Source organism: Nannospalax galili, unplaced genomic scaffold (assembly GCF_000622305.1).
Source record: "Nannospalax galili isolate Female #2095 unplaced genomic scaffold, S.galili_v1.0 scaffold54, whole genome shotgun sequence".
NCBI classification, from domain to species: Eukaryota; Metazoa; Chordata; class Mammalia; order Rodentia; family Spalacidae; genus Nannospalax; species Nannospalax galili.
Genome location: NW_008341028.1, coordinates 4,720,969 through 4,737,004, shown reverse-complemented (window position 1 = coordinate 4,737,004; position 16,036 = coordinate 4,720,969). Strand labels below are relative to the sequence as shown.

At 41.5% G+C, this 16,036-nt stretch overlaps 1 protein-coding gene across 1 annotated transcript in view; it reads left to right on the top strand.

Moving 5' to 3' along the window:
* The window catches only part of Pclaf (PCNA clamp associated factor), an 18,497-nt gene extending 11,296 nt beyond the window's left edge, over positions 1-7,201 (top strand). Inside the window, exon 4 of the mRNA XM_008836296.3 lies at positions 6,783-7,201. Within this exon, the coding sequence (XP_008834518.1) occupies positions 6,783-6,828 (46 nt within the window). The 3' untranslated portion in view covers positions 6,829-7,201. The remainder of the gene's footprint in view (positions 1-6,782) is intronic.
* Positions 7,202-16,036: the final 8,835 nt, after the last annotated feature.

The window sequence follows — 16,036 nt, the reverse complement described above, 5'->3', positions numbered from 1 at the left end:
GAACCATCTCCAGCCCCATGATAGATAGGTTTTTTTTTAATGTGTATGAGTGTATTGCTTGCATGTATGTGAGTGCATCCATGTCATGCAATGCTGTGGAGTTAAGGACAGTTCATAGCTACTATGTGGGTGCTGGGAATCGAGCCTGCAAGAGCCGTCAGTGCTCTTAACCACTGAGCCATGAGCCATCTCTTCAGCCCTGATAGGTAGTTTTTATACGGTAATTTTGTGTTGTGGTTTTTTTTTTATTTGTTTGTTTGTTTGTTGGTTTTTGGTTTTGTAGTTTTGTTGTTGTCTTTTTGAGACAGGGTTTCCCTGTAGCCCCAGCTAGCCTGGAACTCCCTATGTAGGCCAGGCTGGCCTTTAACTCACAGAGTTCCACCTGTCTTTGCCTCCTGAGTGCTGGGATTAAAGGCATGCACCACCACTCCCAGCTCAGAGGGTAATTTTGTAACTCCAGCATCTCTTCTCCATTTGTTCACTGGCATTCTACTATATGAAAAAGTTATCTCCTCTCTCCCTTTATTTGTTCATCTAGTCTGGTACACTAGTATAGATTCAATGCTTCCCTCTTAATGGGTTGTACAATCTACTGCTATCATCATTCTGATGCTCAGATAGTTCTGGGTTCAGCCAGTAAGAACCATCTCAAGGGGCTGGAGAGATGACTCAGCAGTTAAGAGCACTGGCTGCTCTTGCAGAAGACCTTGGTTTGGTTCCCAGCACAGATATGGTGATTAACAACTGTTCATAACTCCAGTTCCAAGGGATCTAAAGCTCTCTTTTGTAGGTGTTCCATGTACAAGTGCACTTACCTACATATAAATGCAAATAAAATACTTATAAAATAAAAATAAATAAAATACTAATAAAATTAATTTTAAAAGTTTTAATTCTAAAAGTATTTGTGAGTTTGAGGCTAGCCTGAACTATATGAGACTGCTTCAAAAACAAAACAAAAAATGAAATATTTGGGTGTGTGAAGAGGGTGTGGCATTATGACACTGTCATTGTGATGTTCCCATGAACATAAGACCTGGCTTGCTACCTCTACACCAGCCAGGAGCTTAGAGAACTTCCATCCCAACAAGCTGCAAGCTGGACCCTTGGCACACTGACCCTCAGGGGTAAGGATGGTGGCCAGACTGAGTTTGGGACTGTTGCTCCTTGCATTGATCCTTCCTATGCAGACTGACTCATTTGTTCCTTTAACCAGCACACCAGGGCCTACCTATTATGAAACCATCCCGGAAGCCAGCAGCCACTCCTTAAAGGCCACAGCCAGTCTCCTTTTGGCCTTGCTTACCCTTCTGTATCTTAGCCATTTAAGAGACTGAGACCAGCTCCCCATCTAATAGTAAATCCAGTTGCCACCTACAAGTCCAGTGTGGTGAAGAAAACAAAACTGGGCCTCCATGAAATCTACTAATTCCGTTCATTTTAGTAACTCAGAAAATCTTGAGAAGCCCAAACTGGACTGGCTTCAAGAACATCTCAAGGATTTAATTAGATGATGAATGCTAATATGAAGTTTCACATACAAGGCAGAAGAGAAAAACAGCATTGATAATTGGTTAATTTCATTAAATGTAGTTAGGAAATATGGACTACTAAAACTCTACCTTGAAAATAATTTTACTTTGATCTAGAGAGAAAGGCTGCAGTGTGAAATGGAAATTCAGTATTTGTTTTGGTTCACTAAAGGCCTGTAAAATAGATACAAAAAGATTTCATGATTTTATGTATACATTGGAAGTAAGTACCAGGTATTACTGTGAATATTGTTTTCTCTGTCTCTCTGTCTCTGTCTCTGTCTCTGTCTCTCTCTCTCTCTCATGCATATCTCTCCCTCTCTCTTTCACTCTCTCTTTGGTGTTGGGGATTGAACTATGGGCCTTGTACATATTAAGTAGATGCTCCATCTCTGAGCTATATTACCAGCCCCTTGACATTGTATGTGTTCCTTTCTTGTTTGCGTGTGTATGTGTGTGCGCACACTGATCAGGGATTCATGCATTGTAAACAAGTGTTCCAGCAACATCCCAGCCCTCTAGATTTTAAAAACTCTTATACATATCTGGGTAGATATTTTTAGATATCATTTTCTATCATTCAGTATTTTTACACAGCTAAAATCGAGTCCTCAGCCGGGTATTATGCTGCATGCCTATAATCCCAGCATTTGGGAAGCTGAGAAAGGAGTATTGTGAGTTTGGGGCCAGCCTAGACATAGCAAGATCCTATTTTTTAAAAAAGGAAGCTGAGCATAGTGGTACATGCTTTTAATCTTATACTAAGGAGGCAGAGGTGGGTGGAGTTCTGTGAGCTCAAGCCAGCCTGGTCTACAAAGTACGTTCCAGGCCAGTTGGAGCCATATAGTAAAGCCCTGTCTCAATAAAATAAAAAATAAAAAATTATTTATTATTTATTTATTTAGTTATGTCTTTTTGAGACAGGGTCTCCCTGCAGCCCCAGTTGTCCTGGAACTCACTATGTAGACCAGGCTTGCCTTGAACTCATAAAGATCTGCCTGCCTCTGCCTCCCAAGTGCTGGGATTAAAGGCGTATGCCACCACGCCTGGCAAAAATAAAAAATTTAAAGGAAAGTGAATGAGCCTGGCATGGTGACTGACAGGCCTGGACCTATAATCAAAGCATTTGGGAGGTAGAGTATTAGGATCAGGAGGATCAGAAGTTCAAGGCTAGCTTAGGTTAAAGGAGACTCTGTCTCAAAAAGAAAAGTATAATAAAAATGAAAGAAATGGACAGGCCACTGCATGAAATTGTTGACTCATACAGCCACGCCTATTGATGTTTGAGGTTTTATCATCTAATGTCCTACAATAATTTTAGTAAGTTTTAAGCTAGTATGCCATTTTCAGAAACCTGTATTCCTTCTTGATTCATATTTGCATATTACCTTTCTTTTGGATTGTATATTTGGAATTGATCTGATCACAAACTAAAAATGAATGGATGAAAGAATTACTGAAGCAAAATATTTAACAAAGGAATCAATACTATCTATATGGTCACACCTACTACCTTTATTACATTTAGCAATGGCTAAATCTTACATTAGTTATACTCATGACCACTGGAAGTCATTTCCGGAGAAAGTTTTTTTTTTTTTTTTGGTCTTTTTGAGACAGGGTCTCCCTGTAGCCCCAGCTGTCCTGGAACTCACTCTGTAGATCAGGCTGGCCTTGAACACACAGAGATCCACCTGCCTCTGCCTCCTGAGTGCTGGGATTAAAGGTGTGCACCACCATGCCTGGCTCACGATTTTTTTTGGAGGTAGGATCTCACTATGTAGCTCTGGCTGGCCTGGAGCTCTGTAATGTAGACTAGGTTGGCCTTGAGCTCATAGAGATCCGCCTGCCTCTTCCAAGTGGATGCTGAGATTAAAGGTATGTTCCATCATGCCCAGCAGGAGAAAGATTTTTGGTTGTTAGCCTTAGCCTTTAACGGCCGTGCTATCCCTCCAGCCGAGGGGAAAGATTTTAACAGGAATTTTTCATGATTTTATATTTTTGTAGCTTCCACTCATTAGTACCATCCTAAGCTGTTTTTGTTCTAGTGTGAACATTATGAACAAGATGAGCCTAGAATATATTTCAGCCTTCTTGGATAGTTTATGACTTAACATTAGCAAAATAAAATATTTGGCAATATAGCCAAATGTGGCTATAACATTAATCATCACAAGAATAAGACCTATTGAGGTGGTCATGATGGCATATACTTGTAATGTCAGTACATGGGAAGCAAGAGAATCAAGAGTTATCCTTAGTAACACAGGTCAGCCTGGACTATATGAGACCCTGTCTCAAAAAAAAAAAAAAAAAAAAAAAAAAGAAGCAGCAAAAAGACTTTCCATCACATGGAAACTATATAATCTCACAAAGAACATTTTTCTAAGTTTATATTTATTTTATGTGTATGAGTGCTTTGCAGGTATGTAAGTACACCCATGTTGTAAAATGCCCATGGAGGCCAGAAGAGGGTGTCAGATTTCTCAAACTGGAATTATAGACAGTTGTTAGCTGCCATCTGGGTGTTGGGAATTGAAACCAGGTCCTCTGCAAGAGCAGCCAGTGCTCTTAACACCTGAGACATCTATCCAGCCCCATCAACAATTTTAATCCATGGTATAAGTAAATCAGTGACGTACAAGTAAGTAATAGTCAAACATGCCTGTCAGCACAGTACTTCAGAGGCTGAAGCAGGAAGATCATCAGTTCAATGCTAGCCTGCGGTACATAGTGAGACTGTCAGAAAAAACTAAAATCAGAGTTGGGGATGTAGCTTAGTGGTGGAATACTTGCCTAGAATGTTAGAGGCCCTGGCTTCAATTCCCTCGGAAGAAAAAAAATCAAAGCAACCAAAAAACCAAGACCACCACCATAAAACAAAACAAAACAAAACAAAAACAACAGCCACAATCTAGGTTATAAGGGTTTGCACTATATTTTGGCCACTGTCTTTGATTTGTCTTTGGTCAGGAGAATTGTGATGATCCCTTTATTGAAATAGTAAATGAATATGTCAGAAGGAGCATGAACTCCTGAATTCATGTTTCACAATCGCTGCTCTTTACAGTCTTTTTTTTCTCCCAAAGGCAGGGTAAACTCCCTTTGTGTGCAGAATAGCTAGATTTAAGAATAACTGGTGGTGGTGCACGCCTTTAATCCCAGCACTTGGGAGGCAGGGGCAGGCGGATCTCTGTGAGTTCAAGGCCAGCCTGGTCTACAAAGTGAGTTCCAGGACAGCTGGGGCCACAGGGAGACCCTGTCTCAAAAAGACCAAAAAAAAAAAAAAAAAGAATAAAGTATAATATATGTATAAAAATGAAAATGTAGACTGGCATGATGGCTCAGTGGGTAAAGGCAGTTGGCACACAAGCCTGACAACCTGAGCTCCATCTCCAGAGCCCACAATGGAAGGAAAGAACCAACCTCTGTAAGTTGTCCTCTGATCTCTACATATACATTGTCAGGCAAGCATGCCCACACTCACATACACTGATAATAAATAAATAAATCTCATGCCGGGCGTGGTGATACGTGCCTTTAATTCCAGCACTTGGGAAGCAGAGGCAGGTGGATCTCTGTGAGTTCAAGGCCAGCCTGGTCTACAGTGAGTTCCAGGACAGCTGGGGCTACAGGGAGACCCTGTCTCAAAAAGACCAAAAAATAAAACAAAATAAACAAAAAAAGAAATTGCACAATGAAACCCATTACTTTGTATGCTAACTTTAAAAAATAAGGAAAAAGTAAAGAACAGGAGTTGGAGAGATGGCTCAGCAGTCAAGAACAATAGTTGTTCTTGCAAAGGACCCAGGTTCAGTTCCCAGCACCTACATAGGGGCCAACAACTGTCCATAACTCCAATTCTAGGGAATCTGATGCCCTCTTCTGGCCTCCATACATGTAGGCAAAACAACTCATACACATAAAATAAATAAATGGGCCAGGCATGGTAGCACATACCTTTAATCCTAGCAGTTGGGAGGCAGAGGCAGGCAGATCTCTGTGAATTGGAGGCTGTCCTGGTCTACATAATGAGTTCTAGGCCAGCCAGTGCTACAGAGAGAAACCCTGTCTCAAAAACAACACAAAACAAAAATAATAATAAATTTTTAAAAACTGAAAAAGTAAATACAAGTCACTGTAATTTAAAGTCAAAAACTAGAAAAAAAAGAATAGGAAAAAATATTTAAGCAAATAGTTCTTTTGAAAAGTACTGGGAGGCAGAGGCAGAGGCAGGCATATCTCTGTGAGTTCAAGGCCAGCCTGGTCTACATAGTGAGTTCCAGGACAGCTGGGGCCACAGGGAGACCCTGTTTTAAAAAGACAAAAACAATGTCTGGATGTGGACATACTTGTCTTTGTAGGTCCCTGGGGAGGACTGAAGATGGTATCAAATGCTCTAGAGTTTGAGTTATGAGCAGTTGTGAGCTGTCTGATGTGGGTACTGGGAACCAAACTGCTGTCCTCTGCAATAGCAGCAAGTGCTTTTAACTGTAGAACCATCTCTGCAGCCTTTTTCTTGTCTTATTGAGACAGTCTTAACTATGTAGCTCTGGCTGGCCTGGTTCTTGATATGAGACCAGAGTAGCCTCAAATTTGCAGCCCTCCTACCACCACAGCTTACCCAAGTGCTGGGATTACTGGTATACACTACCATGCCTGGCTGAAATACTCTTTTTTAATAAAAACCACAACATGTCCTAAATGAGAAAAGCTGATTCTACAAATTAAAAGGGAAAATAATTTTTAAAAAATATTTTATTATTTTTATGTGCATGAGTGTATTGCCTGCATGTATGTGAGTGTACCCGTGTTGTGCAGTGCTGCGGAGATCAGAAGAGGGCTTCGGATTCCCCTGGAACTGGAATTAAGGACGGTTCGTAGCTGTCATATGGGTGAACCCAGGTCCTCTACAGTCAGTGCTCTTAACCGCTGAGCCATCTCTTCAGCCCCAGGAAAATAATTTTTAAAAAGTTGTTGCAAGCCAAACATGGTGGTGCACGCCTTTATCCCAGCACTCTGGAAGCAGAGGCAGGTGGATCTCTATGAAATGAGCCCAGCCCGATCTACATAGCAAGTTCCAGGCCAGCACTAGTACTTGAAATTTGTAGATGTTTTCTAATTAATGGGGTTTAATTTTCTCTTATTTCTAGTTACTTGACCAGACCTACTGCACTATTAATTAATGTCCCTGATTTTTTTTAAACAGTTGATATGTAAGTGACTTGAAGTTCTTTATTCTTTTTACAGAGCATGTCCTTTGCAACCTGATCACACAGATGATGAAAATGAATAGAGCTTTCAGAGATGTGTACTCATCTGAATAATGCCTTCAGTTTACTCTGGTATTCGAGGATGTAAATTTCAGTAGATGTCTTTGTTCAATTAGCTTGTTGACTAGGCACTTAGTTGAAAAAAATGAGACTAAAATTTAGTCATTCAAATGCAATTGGGTATAAAAATGCAGAATTTGTAAGATTATAGTTATATACTTTAATATTCAATACAATGCTATATGTTGCTTCTTTAATATCATTGCATGATGTTCTGATTACTAACCTACTCTGAGATTTATTTTGATCTTTGTACTGATGCCATTTTTATGGGCATTGGATTTATTGGAATGATGTGATATTGTTATTTCTCATTTGCTTTAAAAAGCACTCTTTTTTGCAGTAAAAAATTCAGTATTAATTAAATTTAATCTCTTGTCATTTTTAGAATGTGGGTCAAAGATACAATGTTGAAAAAAGTTAGATGGGTACCTTTTAAAAAATATTTTTTGTATGTGTATGTGTGAATGCCTGAATATATGTGTGCATATGTACCATATGCATGCCTGGTGCCTATAGAGGACAGAATTGGGCACCAGGTCCCTTGGAACTAGAGTTACAGTCAGTTGTGAGCCACCATGTGGGTGCTGGGAATCAAACCCTGATCTTCTGAAAGAGCAGCAAATGTTCTTAAATGCTGAGTCACCTCTCTAGTCTCAACTTTTATATATATTTAAGATTTATTTTTACTTTCTGTGTATGAGTGTTTCGCCTGCATGCATATATGTGCACCACATGTGTGCACTGCCCACAGAGGCCAAGAAGAGGGTGTTGGATCCCCTGGAGCTGAGTTATAGGCAGTTGTACACTGCTATGTTGGTGCTGGCAATTTTGAACCTGGGTCTTCTGCAAGAGCAGCCAGTGCTCTTAACTGCTGAACCATCTCTAGCTCCAGATGGATATCTTTTAATGAAAAAGTTAAAGACCTTTTGGTCTTGAGAGTTTAAATGGGTGATAAACAACAAAGAGATAAAATACTACCTTAGAATCAGGAAAGAAGATTTTGTAGATTACCTAAAAGGATTTTCCCTTGGATATACATTCAGCATAATAAAATATTGCCCTTAATGCCTATATTTTTAAAGTTGGAAATAAAACATGATAGGTGAATCATACTGTAAACCCAGTTTTATATTTGAAGTCCTTTCAATTTCCCCTTAATTTTTGTTTTGTTTTTTTCAAGACAGCATCTTACTAAGTAGCCCTGGCTGGCCTGGAACTTGCTATGTAGACCAGGCTGCCCTTGATCTCAGAGATCTGCCTCCCTCTACCTCCAAGTGCTGGGATTGAAGGTGTGTGCCACCATGCCCAGCCTAGGTTTTTGCTTTTTTTAAAAAAACATTTTTATTTACTATTTTTATTTTATGTGTATGGATATATTGCCTGCATGTAGGTAAATGTACCTGTGTTGTGCAATGCCAGTGGAGAACAGAAAAGCCTGTCGGATCTCCTGGAATTGGAATAATGGATGGTTGTTAGCTGCCATGTAGGTGCTGGGATTCGAACTCAGGTTTTCTGCAAGAACAGCCAGTGTTCTTAACAGCTTAGCCATCTCTTCAGCCCTGATTTTTGCTCTTTAAGAAAGGGTCTCATAAAAGCTCAGGTTGGGACTAGAACTTATTAAGACTGGCCTTGGACCCTGCTTCAGCCTCCCTCCCAAGTACTGGTATCACAGGTGTTTGCCAACAGAATGGACTAGGCTTCTTTTTAAGGAATAACTTAAATCAAGTCTATTAATGTTGGGTTTTAGTGGATCTGGACTTGATTTGCTATTTTCCTCAGTAGAGCAATGTTAATGACGGTGAGCCCAATGAGTTCTAATTTTGATATACAATTGATTCTAGTTTTGATTTATAATTGTTTCTAAAATGTTAAAAAATTATTGCATTTATTTATTGTATGTATGTGGGTGTATGCATGCTAAGGCACATGTGTGGTCAGATGACATCTTGTGAGAGTTACTTTTCTCTACAACAATTGAACTCAGGTTACCAGGCTTGGAGGGAAGCATCTTCACTCACTGAGCCATCTTGCTGGCTCATTCTTGCCCCCTATCCCGCTTTTGAGATAGGGTTTCCCTATGAAACCCAGGCTGACCTGGAGCTCATGATTCCCACAGCTCAGGCTCTTTTAAGTGCTGAGATTACAGGCAGGAAGACTGGCTTATTCGTTTTTTTTAAAAAAATATTTTATTATTTTTATGTGTATGAGTGTATTGCCTGCATGTATGTGAGTCCACCCGTGTTGTACAATGCTACAGAGGTCAGAAGAGGGCTTCGGATTCCCCTGGAACTGGAGTTAAGGACAATTCGTAGCTGCCATGTGGGTGCTGGGAATCAAGCCTGGGTCCTCTTGAAGAGCATTCAGTGCTCTTATTCACTGAGCCATCTCTCAGCCCCAGCTTATTGGATTTTTAAAAAAATTACTTATTTCAGGGCTGGAGAGATGGCTCAGCAGTTAAGAGCACTGGCTGTTCTTGCAGAGGACCCAGGTTTGATTCCTAGCACCGACATGGTGACTAACTCCAGTTCTAGGGGAATCAGATGCCTTCTTCTGACTTATGCATTGTATGACATGGGTGTACTTACACACAGGCAAGCAATATACTTATACACATAAAATAAAAGTAAAAAAAATTATTTCACTTAAGATTTTATGTGTCTCAAAGAAAACCAAAAAGAAAAAAAAGCCATTTTATGTGTACAAATGTTTTGCCTGCATGTACAGTAAGTGCACTACATCTTGCAATGTCCATAGAGGCCAGGAGAGGGTATTGGGTCCTCTAGAATTGGAGTTACAAATGGTTGGGACCTGAACCCATATTTTCTGGAAGAGCAGTTAGTTCTCTTGACCATGGAACTTTCTCTCCGTCCCCCTTATTGTTTTTTTAAAAATATATTTTATTATTTTTGTGTGTATAAGTGTACTGCCTGAATGTATAAGTGTACCTGTGTCATACAGTGCCTGTGGAGGTCAAAAGAGGATGTTGCATTCCCCTGGACCTGGAGTTATGGACCAGTGTTAGCCACCATGTGGGTGCTGGAAATTGAACCCAGGTTCTCTGCAAGAGCAGCCAGTGCTCTTAATCTCTGAGCCATCTCTCCAGCCCCCCCTTATTGTTTCTTAAAGCAAAAAATACAGTCTAAATTAACCAAACTTTCATATATATATACACACACATACCTGTATGGTTGATAAATTCTACTGTACTTAGAATCTTCCAGATTAACCCCTTATTAAAAAAATGGAAACTTTTGACTTTTGACATTGTTGTTATGGCTTTTTTTTTTTCTTTGGTCTCTTTGAGACAGGGTCTCCCTGTAGCCCCAGCTGTCCTGGAACTTGCTATGTATACCAGGCTGGCCTCGAACGCACAGAGATCCACCTGCCTCTGCCTCCCAAGTGCTGGGATTAAAGGCGTGCGCCACCATGCCCTGCCCTATGGCTCCTTTTTAACCTTTGAGAATGACATATGGAAATGAAAGAGGTCTTCATTGGATCAAATTTGGAGGGATGTTTGAAGCCATCATGTTCAACCCAAGCCAACTAGCAAATGTTCGCTAGGTGGGCTGTCTTTTTTCAACTATTGTAATTGTGAAAAATGTTACAAGTTTGAATTGTTTTAACTCTATTTTTATTCTTTTAAAAAATTTATTATTTTCTGTGTATGAGTGTTTTGCCTGCATGTAAGTGTACCTATGTCATGTATTGCTCATGGAGGCCAGAAGAGGATGTCAGATCTCCAGGAATTGGGGTTAAGGATGGTTGTTAGCTGCCTTGTGAGTGCTAGGAACTGAACTCCAGTACTCTGCAAGAGCAGCCAGTTCTCTTAACTGCAGAGCCATCTCTCCAGCCCTGCTCTATTCTTGAAAGAACAAGTTATTCTTTCTATAAGTCAACCTTCAATTATATTTAAAGATATTTGTTATAAGGCCGGGTGTGGTGGCCCACACCTTTAATCCCAGCACTCAGGAGGCAGAGGCAGGCAGATCTCTGAGTTCAAGGCCAGCCTGGTCTACTTAGTGAGTTCCAGGACAGCTGGGGCTACAGCTATGAACCATCCTTAACTCCAGTTCCAGGGGAATCCGAAGCCCTCTTCTGACTTCTGCTGCATTGCACGACACAGGTGCACTCACATGCAATACAGGCAATACACTCATACACATAAAATAAAAATGATAAATAATTTTTTTTATGTCTAACACGGAGCAGCTGAAGCATCACCTTCTGACTCTCTGCCTTGGGTTAGGCCTTCCTTGTGAAGCTCATTGCTGTCCAGAGTTGCTTCAGGTTTTTCCCTTTGGGTTTCCTTTTTCTCTTACTTTTGACATTAGCTTTAGAGATTACTTTTTTTTTTGGTTTTCGTTTTTTTTTGGTCTTTTTGAGACAGGGTCTCCCTGTTACTCCAGCTATCCTGGAACTCACTATGTAGACCAGGCTGGCCTTGAACTCACAGAGATCCGCCTGCCTCTGCCTCCTGAGTGCTGGGGTTAAAGGCGTGTGCTGGCACTAAAGGCGTGCGTATGGGTATTGCTTGGATGTAGGTCATGCAATGCTTATACAGGTCAGAAGAGGGCATTGGATCTCCTGGAACTGGAGCTATGGACAGTTTTTAGCTGCTATGTGGGTGCTGGGATTTTCTGCTAGAGCAGCCAGTGCTCTTAACCACTGAGCCATTTCTCCAGTCCCTCTATGAATTACTTATATAAAGGGCTATTTCTTCTGAATTGTTTATTGCTTAGGCACATAAATAGCAAGCCTGGCTGGGCGTGGTTGTGCATGCCTTTAATCTCAGCACTGGGGAGGCAGAGGCAGGCGGATCTCTGAGAGTTCAAGGCCAGCCTGGTCTACATAGTGAGTTCCAGGACAGCTGGGGCTACAGAGAGACCCTGTCTCAAAAAGACCAAAAAAAAAAAAAAAAAAAACCTAGCTAAATTTCTTACTGGCCCTGAGTATTCATCAGTTTGCTGTTCATTTCTAGTTGTAGTGTCTTTTGTGTTTGGAGAAACCAGAGGAACTCTTAACAGTATTGCTTTTTTTGTTTTGTTTGTAACTCAGATTGGCCTTGAATTTAGTTTTGCCTCATTCTCCTGAATGCTGGGATTACATGTGTATGCTACCACATATAGTGCTCTAACAATATTTCAACACTAAGTATTCTAGAATATTGAGTTTCTCCAAAAGAAATAATAAATATGCTGTTTATTTTTTGGGGGGACAGGGTCTCACTCTTTTTTAAATTTTTATTTAATTTTTATTATTTTTATTTTATGTGTATGAGTGTTATGCCTGTATGTAGGTAAGTGCACCCGTTTCATGCAATGCCCACGGAAGACAGAAGAGGCTTTTGGATCCCCTGGAACTGGAGTTACAGACAATTGTTAGCTGCCATGTGGGTGCTGGGATTTGAACTTGGGTCTTCTGCAGGAACAGTTAGTGTTCTTAACCGTTTGAGCCATCTCTCCAGCCCAGACAGGGTCTTACTCTTTAGTTCAGGCTCTGTTAGAATTCATGTCAGTCCTCTTGCCTCAGCTTCCCAAGGGCTGTTAGCTAACTCTTTGTGTTCTTTTTTGTTGTTTTTTTGTTTTCTAGATGGTCTCATGTAGGGCACGTTGGACTTGACCTCTTTATGTAGCTGAGGATGACCTTAAACTGTTGATCCTTCTGCCTCAGACTCCCAAGTGCTGGAATCACAAGCATTGTGCTCAGCTTAATTCGATCCCTAGGATCCACATGGTAGAAGGAGAGAACAGACTCCTGCAAGTTATCTGTCACCACATATGCACTGCAGGTACTTCCCCCATACACACACACACACACACACACACACACACACACACAAATAAATGGATATAATACTTAAAAAGAATATAGATTCTTCCCTAGTCACAACATCCTAAAAGTGTAAACTCACATATATAGTTAAGGCTAGGATTTTACATGTCATCTTTGAGGTCTCCAAGCACTGAGTGCAGAAAAGAAAAGTTAAACTCCTGTGATCACTTAGGAGTCAGTTTAGTTTTTCACACCCTGACAGAAAAGCAAATTTTAAAAAAGCAGTAAGACAGGCGTGCAATTAAATACTACTTATCATCCCCCTTAGACAGTAGAGTTATGTACAGGAATGTATATTTCCACATCAGCTTAAACTCAGGTTTAATTGTAACTTAATTTCATTTAATAAGGCATTAATTTCTTTTTTAAAATTTATTTTGATGTGTGTGAATGTCTAGCCTACATGTATGTAAGTGCATCTGTGTCCTGCAATGCCTATGGAGGCCAGAACAGGACATTGGAGCCCCTGGAACTGGAATTAAGGACTCTTGTTAGCTACCACATGGATGCAGGGAACTGAATCTGGGTCCTCTGCAATGGCAGTGGCTTCTCTTAACCTCTGAGCCATCATCTCCCCAGCCCCTAAGGCATTAATTTCTGTCAGTCAAATCTATTTACCATAATTATGTTTTGTCTTTTTATTTTTATGTGTATGAGTGTATTGCCTGCATGTATGTGAGTGCACCCGTGTCATGCAATGTTTTAAATTTTTGATACATCAGTTTCATACTTTCTCATTGGGCTCGTAATTTTATTTTCAAATTTAAAGGTTGATATTTAGACCTGTTGATAGTTGAAATACCAAACTGTGGTAATTTTATCACTCATCACTTTTTGCCAGATTCTTAAAGAACAATTAATTTACTGATGTGCTCATATTCCATTTGAATTGTATATTGTGTGTGTGTGTGTGTGTGTGTGTGTGTATTCCCACATGTACACATATTGATGGAAGAAGTGGAAAAGTTTTAGACTTATTAAAGAGCCTACTTACTGGTACATTTGTGCCTAAAGTGATTTTTTAAAAGCTTTGCTGAATTGACTGCCTAGGGTATCAATGCCATCCCACAGATCCAGGAGACTAGTAGACTTAGTGTTCTTTTTATGTACCAAAGTTAATTTCCTATCTTAGCTGAGGTGGACAACAGTCCACTAATATTGTGACCAATAAAATCAGGCCTGCAGTTCCAAGTTTTCATTGTTATATTAGAGAAGAAAAATTCAAAGCTAAAGCTAAGATAGAAAAGGCAGCCAGGCCTTGGTGCATGCCTTTAATTTCAGCATTTGAGAGGTAGATGATCTCTGTGAGTTTGAAGCCAGCCTGGTCTGTGTAGCGAGTTCCAGGCTAGACAGAGCTATATAGTGAGACCCTGTCTTTCAAAAAAAGGGAGAGAGAGCCCAGTGTGGTGGTGCACACCTTTAGTCCCAGCACTTGGGAGTCAGAGGCAGGAGGATCTCTGTGAGTTCAAGGCCAGCCTGGTCTACGTAGTGAGTTCCAAGACAGCTGGGGCTATATGGAGACCCTGGTCTCAAAAGCCACACAAAAAAAAAAATAAATAAAAAATAGAGAAAACAAGCAAATTCATTAATGATTTTGAGTTTTTTGTTCGGTTTTCTCTGAATATGTAATTATTCTATCATGATCTAGGTCATTTTGTAAGCAGAGGATTATTTTGTTTGCTTTTGCCCCAACCAAGTTTTTCAGTTTTTTCAAAGACAGGATTGAACCTAGTATCTGATATGTACCAGGTGAGTGTTTTGTTTTTGTTTTTGAAGCTTGTCCTCTTCCTTCTGCGTCTGGGGTCCAGGGATTACAGGCCTGCCCACCACACCAGTTTAAATGAGGTTTCTTTTGGGCACTCATCTTGTTCAGTGTAGGTAGCCTTCTGAATGAAGGATTAAAATTGTCCTTTCAAGCTTGAGTATGATCTTCCTTTGGCCCTTGTTTTATGACAGGGTCTCACTATGTAGCCCAGGCTGGCCTGGAACTCGAGTGTGCCACAAGCCTGGATGCTTTGGCCTTTGTTTGCTTTAAAGAATAAAAATCACTCTAGTTGATTTACATGGAATCTTTATTTTTATTTTATGTGTATGAGTGTATTGCCTGCATGTACGTAAGTGCACCCACGTCGTGCAAATTCCACGCAGTCAGAAGAAGGCTTTGGATCCCCTGGAGTTAATGGAAAGTTGTTAGCCGCCGCTGTGTGGATGCTGGGATTTGAACGTGGGTCTTCTGCAAGAGCAGTCAGTGGTCTTAACCGCCGAGCCATCTACCCAGCCCACATGGAATCTTTTTTTGCCTCTTCGATATAACAAGGTTATTTCCAGATCACACACAAGCACATTAAGTCCTTAGAAAAAGACACGCTAAGACAAAACTTTTCTCACCTACCATTCGACTTTGGGGTCTGTTAGAGACCGAAGTGCATGCAAAAGCTTTCACAACACTGACGAAATTTTAGAACAGCAGGGCGTGGTGGCGCACGCCTGTAGTCCCAGCACTTGGGAGGCAGAGGCAGGAGGATCTCTGTGAGTTCCAGGACAGCTGGGCTACAGGGGATCTTAAAAAAAAAAAAAAAAAAAAAAAAAAAAAAAAAAAAAAGAAAAAAAAATGGTTGAAAACTCTAGGAAATCCAGCAGAGGGAGACGCTTGCTTATCCGCTAGGAAGGAAACTCCAGAACGGGACCTAGAAGAAGCGCTTAGGGTGGAGCCGCCCGGGTGGCCTGGGATTCGGCGAGGGAGGGAGCAGGTGAGTAGTTTGGCAGGTGGCAGGGAGCCACCTGGAGGAAAAAGCCACACGCGCGCGGAACAGCTGTTACAGCTTAGAGCACAAACTGGCTGTGAAGGAGGGCGTTTCCGAAGGCGAACCCGACGCTTCCAGTCTGCCTCCCTGTAGTCCCCTAAGAAATGGGGGTGGGTATCTTTGAAGGCACTTCCGCTTAGTAACCCCACGCTGTTGCTAAGGAGGGGGCCGTCGCAGGGAAGACCCGGAAGTGCTGGTCTGAATTTCTCAGGGTTTGTCCTATCAGGGGCCCCAGGATGCGCCTGGGCTCAGGTGGTGGGCGGGGCCAGCAGTACTGCTTCCGGTTCTGCTCGGGCCGCCCCTCCGCTCCTCGCCTTCCCCCTCCCCTCCGCCTCCTCGTCTCCCTCCCGCTCCCGAGAAAGCAAAGCCACCGCTTTACAGGGTGGCTGAAGGAGCGCTTGGCGTCGCGGGGAGGGAACCGCTCCCGCCCCATTGGAGTCCCGGAGCGCGGCCGATTCAGGTAGACGAGCTGGCTTCGCCTAGGGCTGGGAGGCTGGGGTCTGAGGAGACTCTGTGAGGGCTGGGCGGGGGG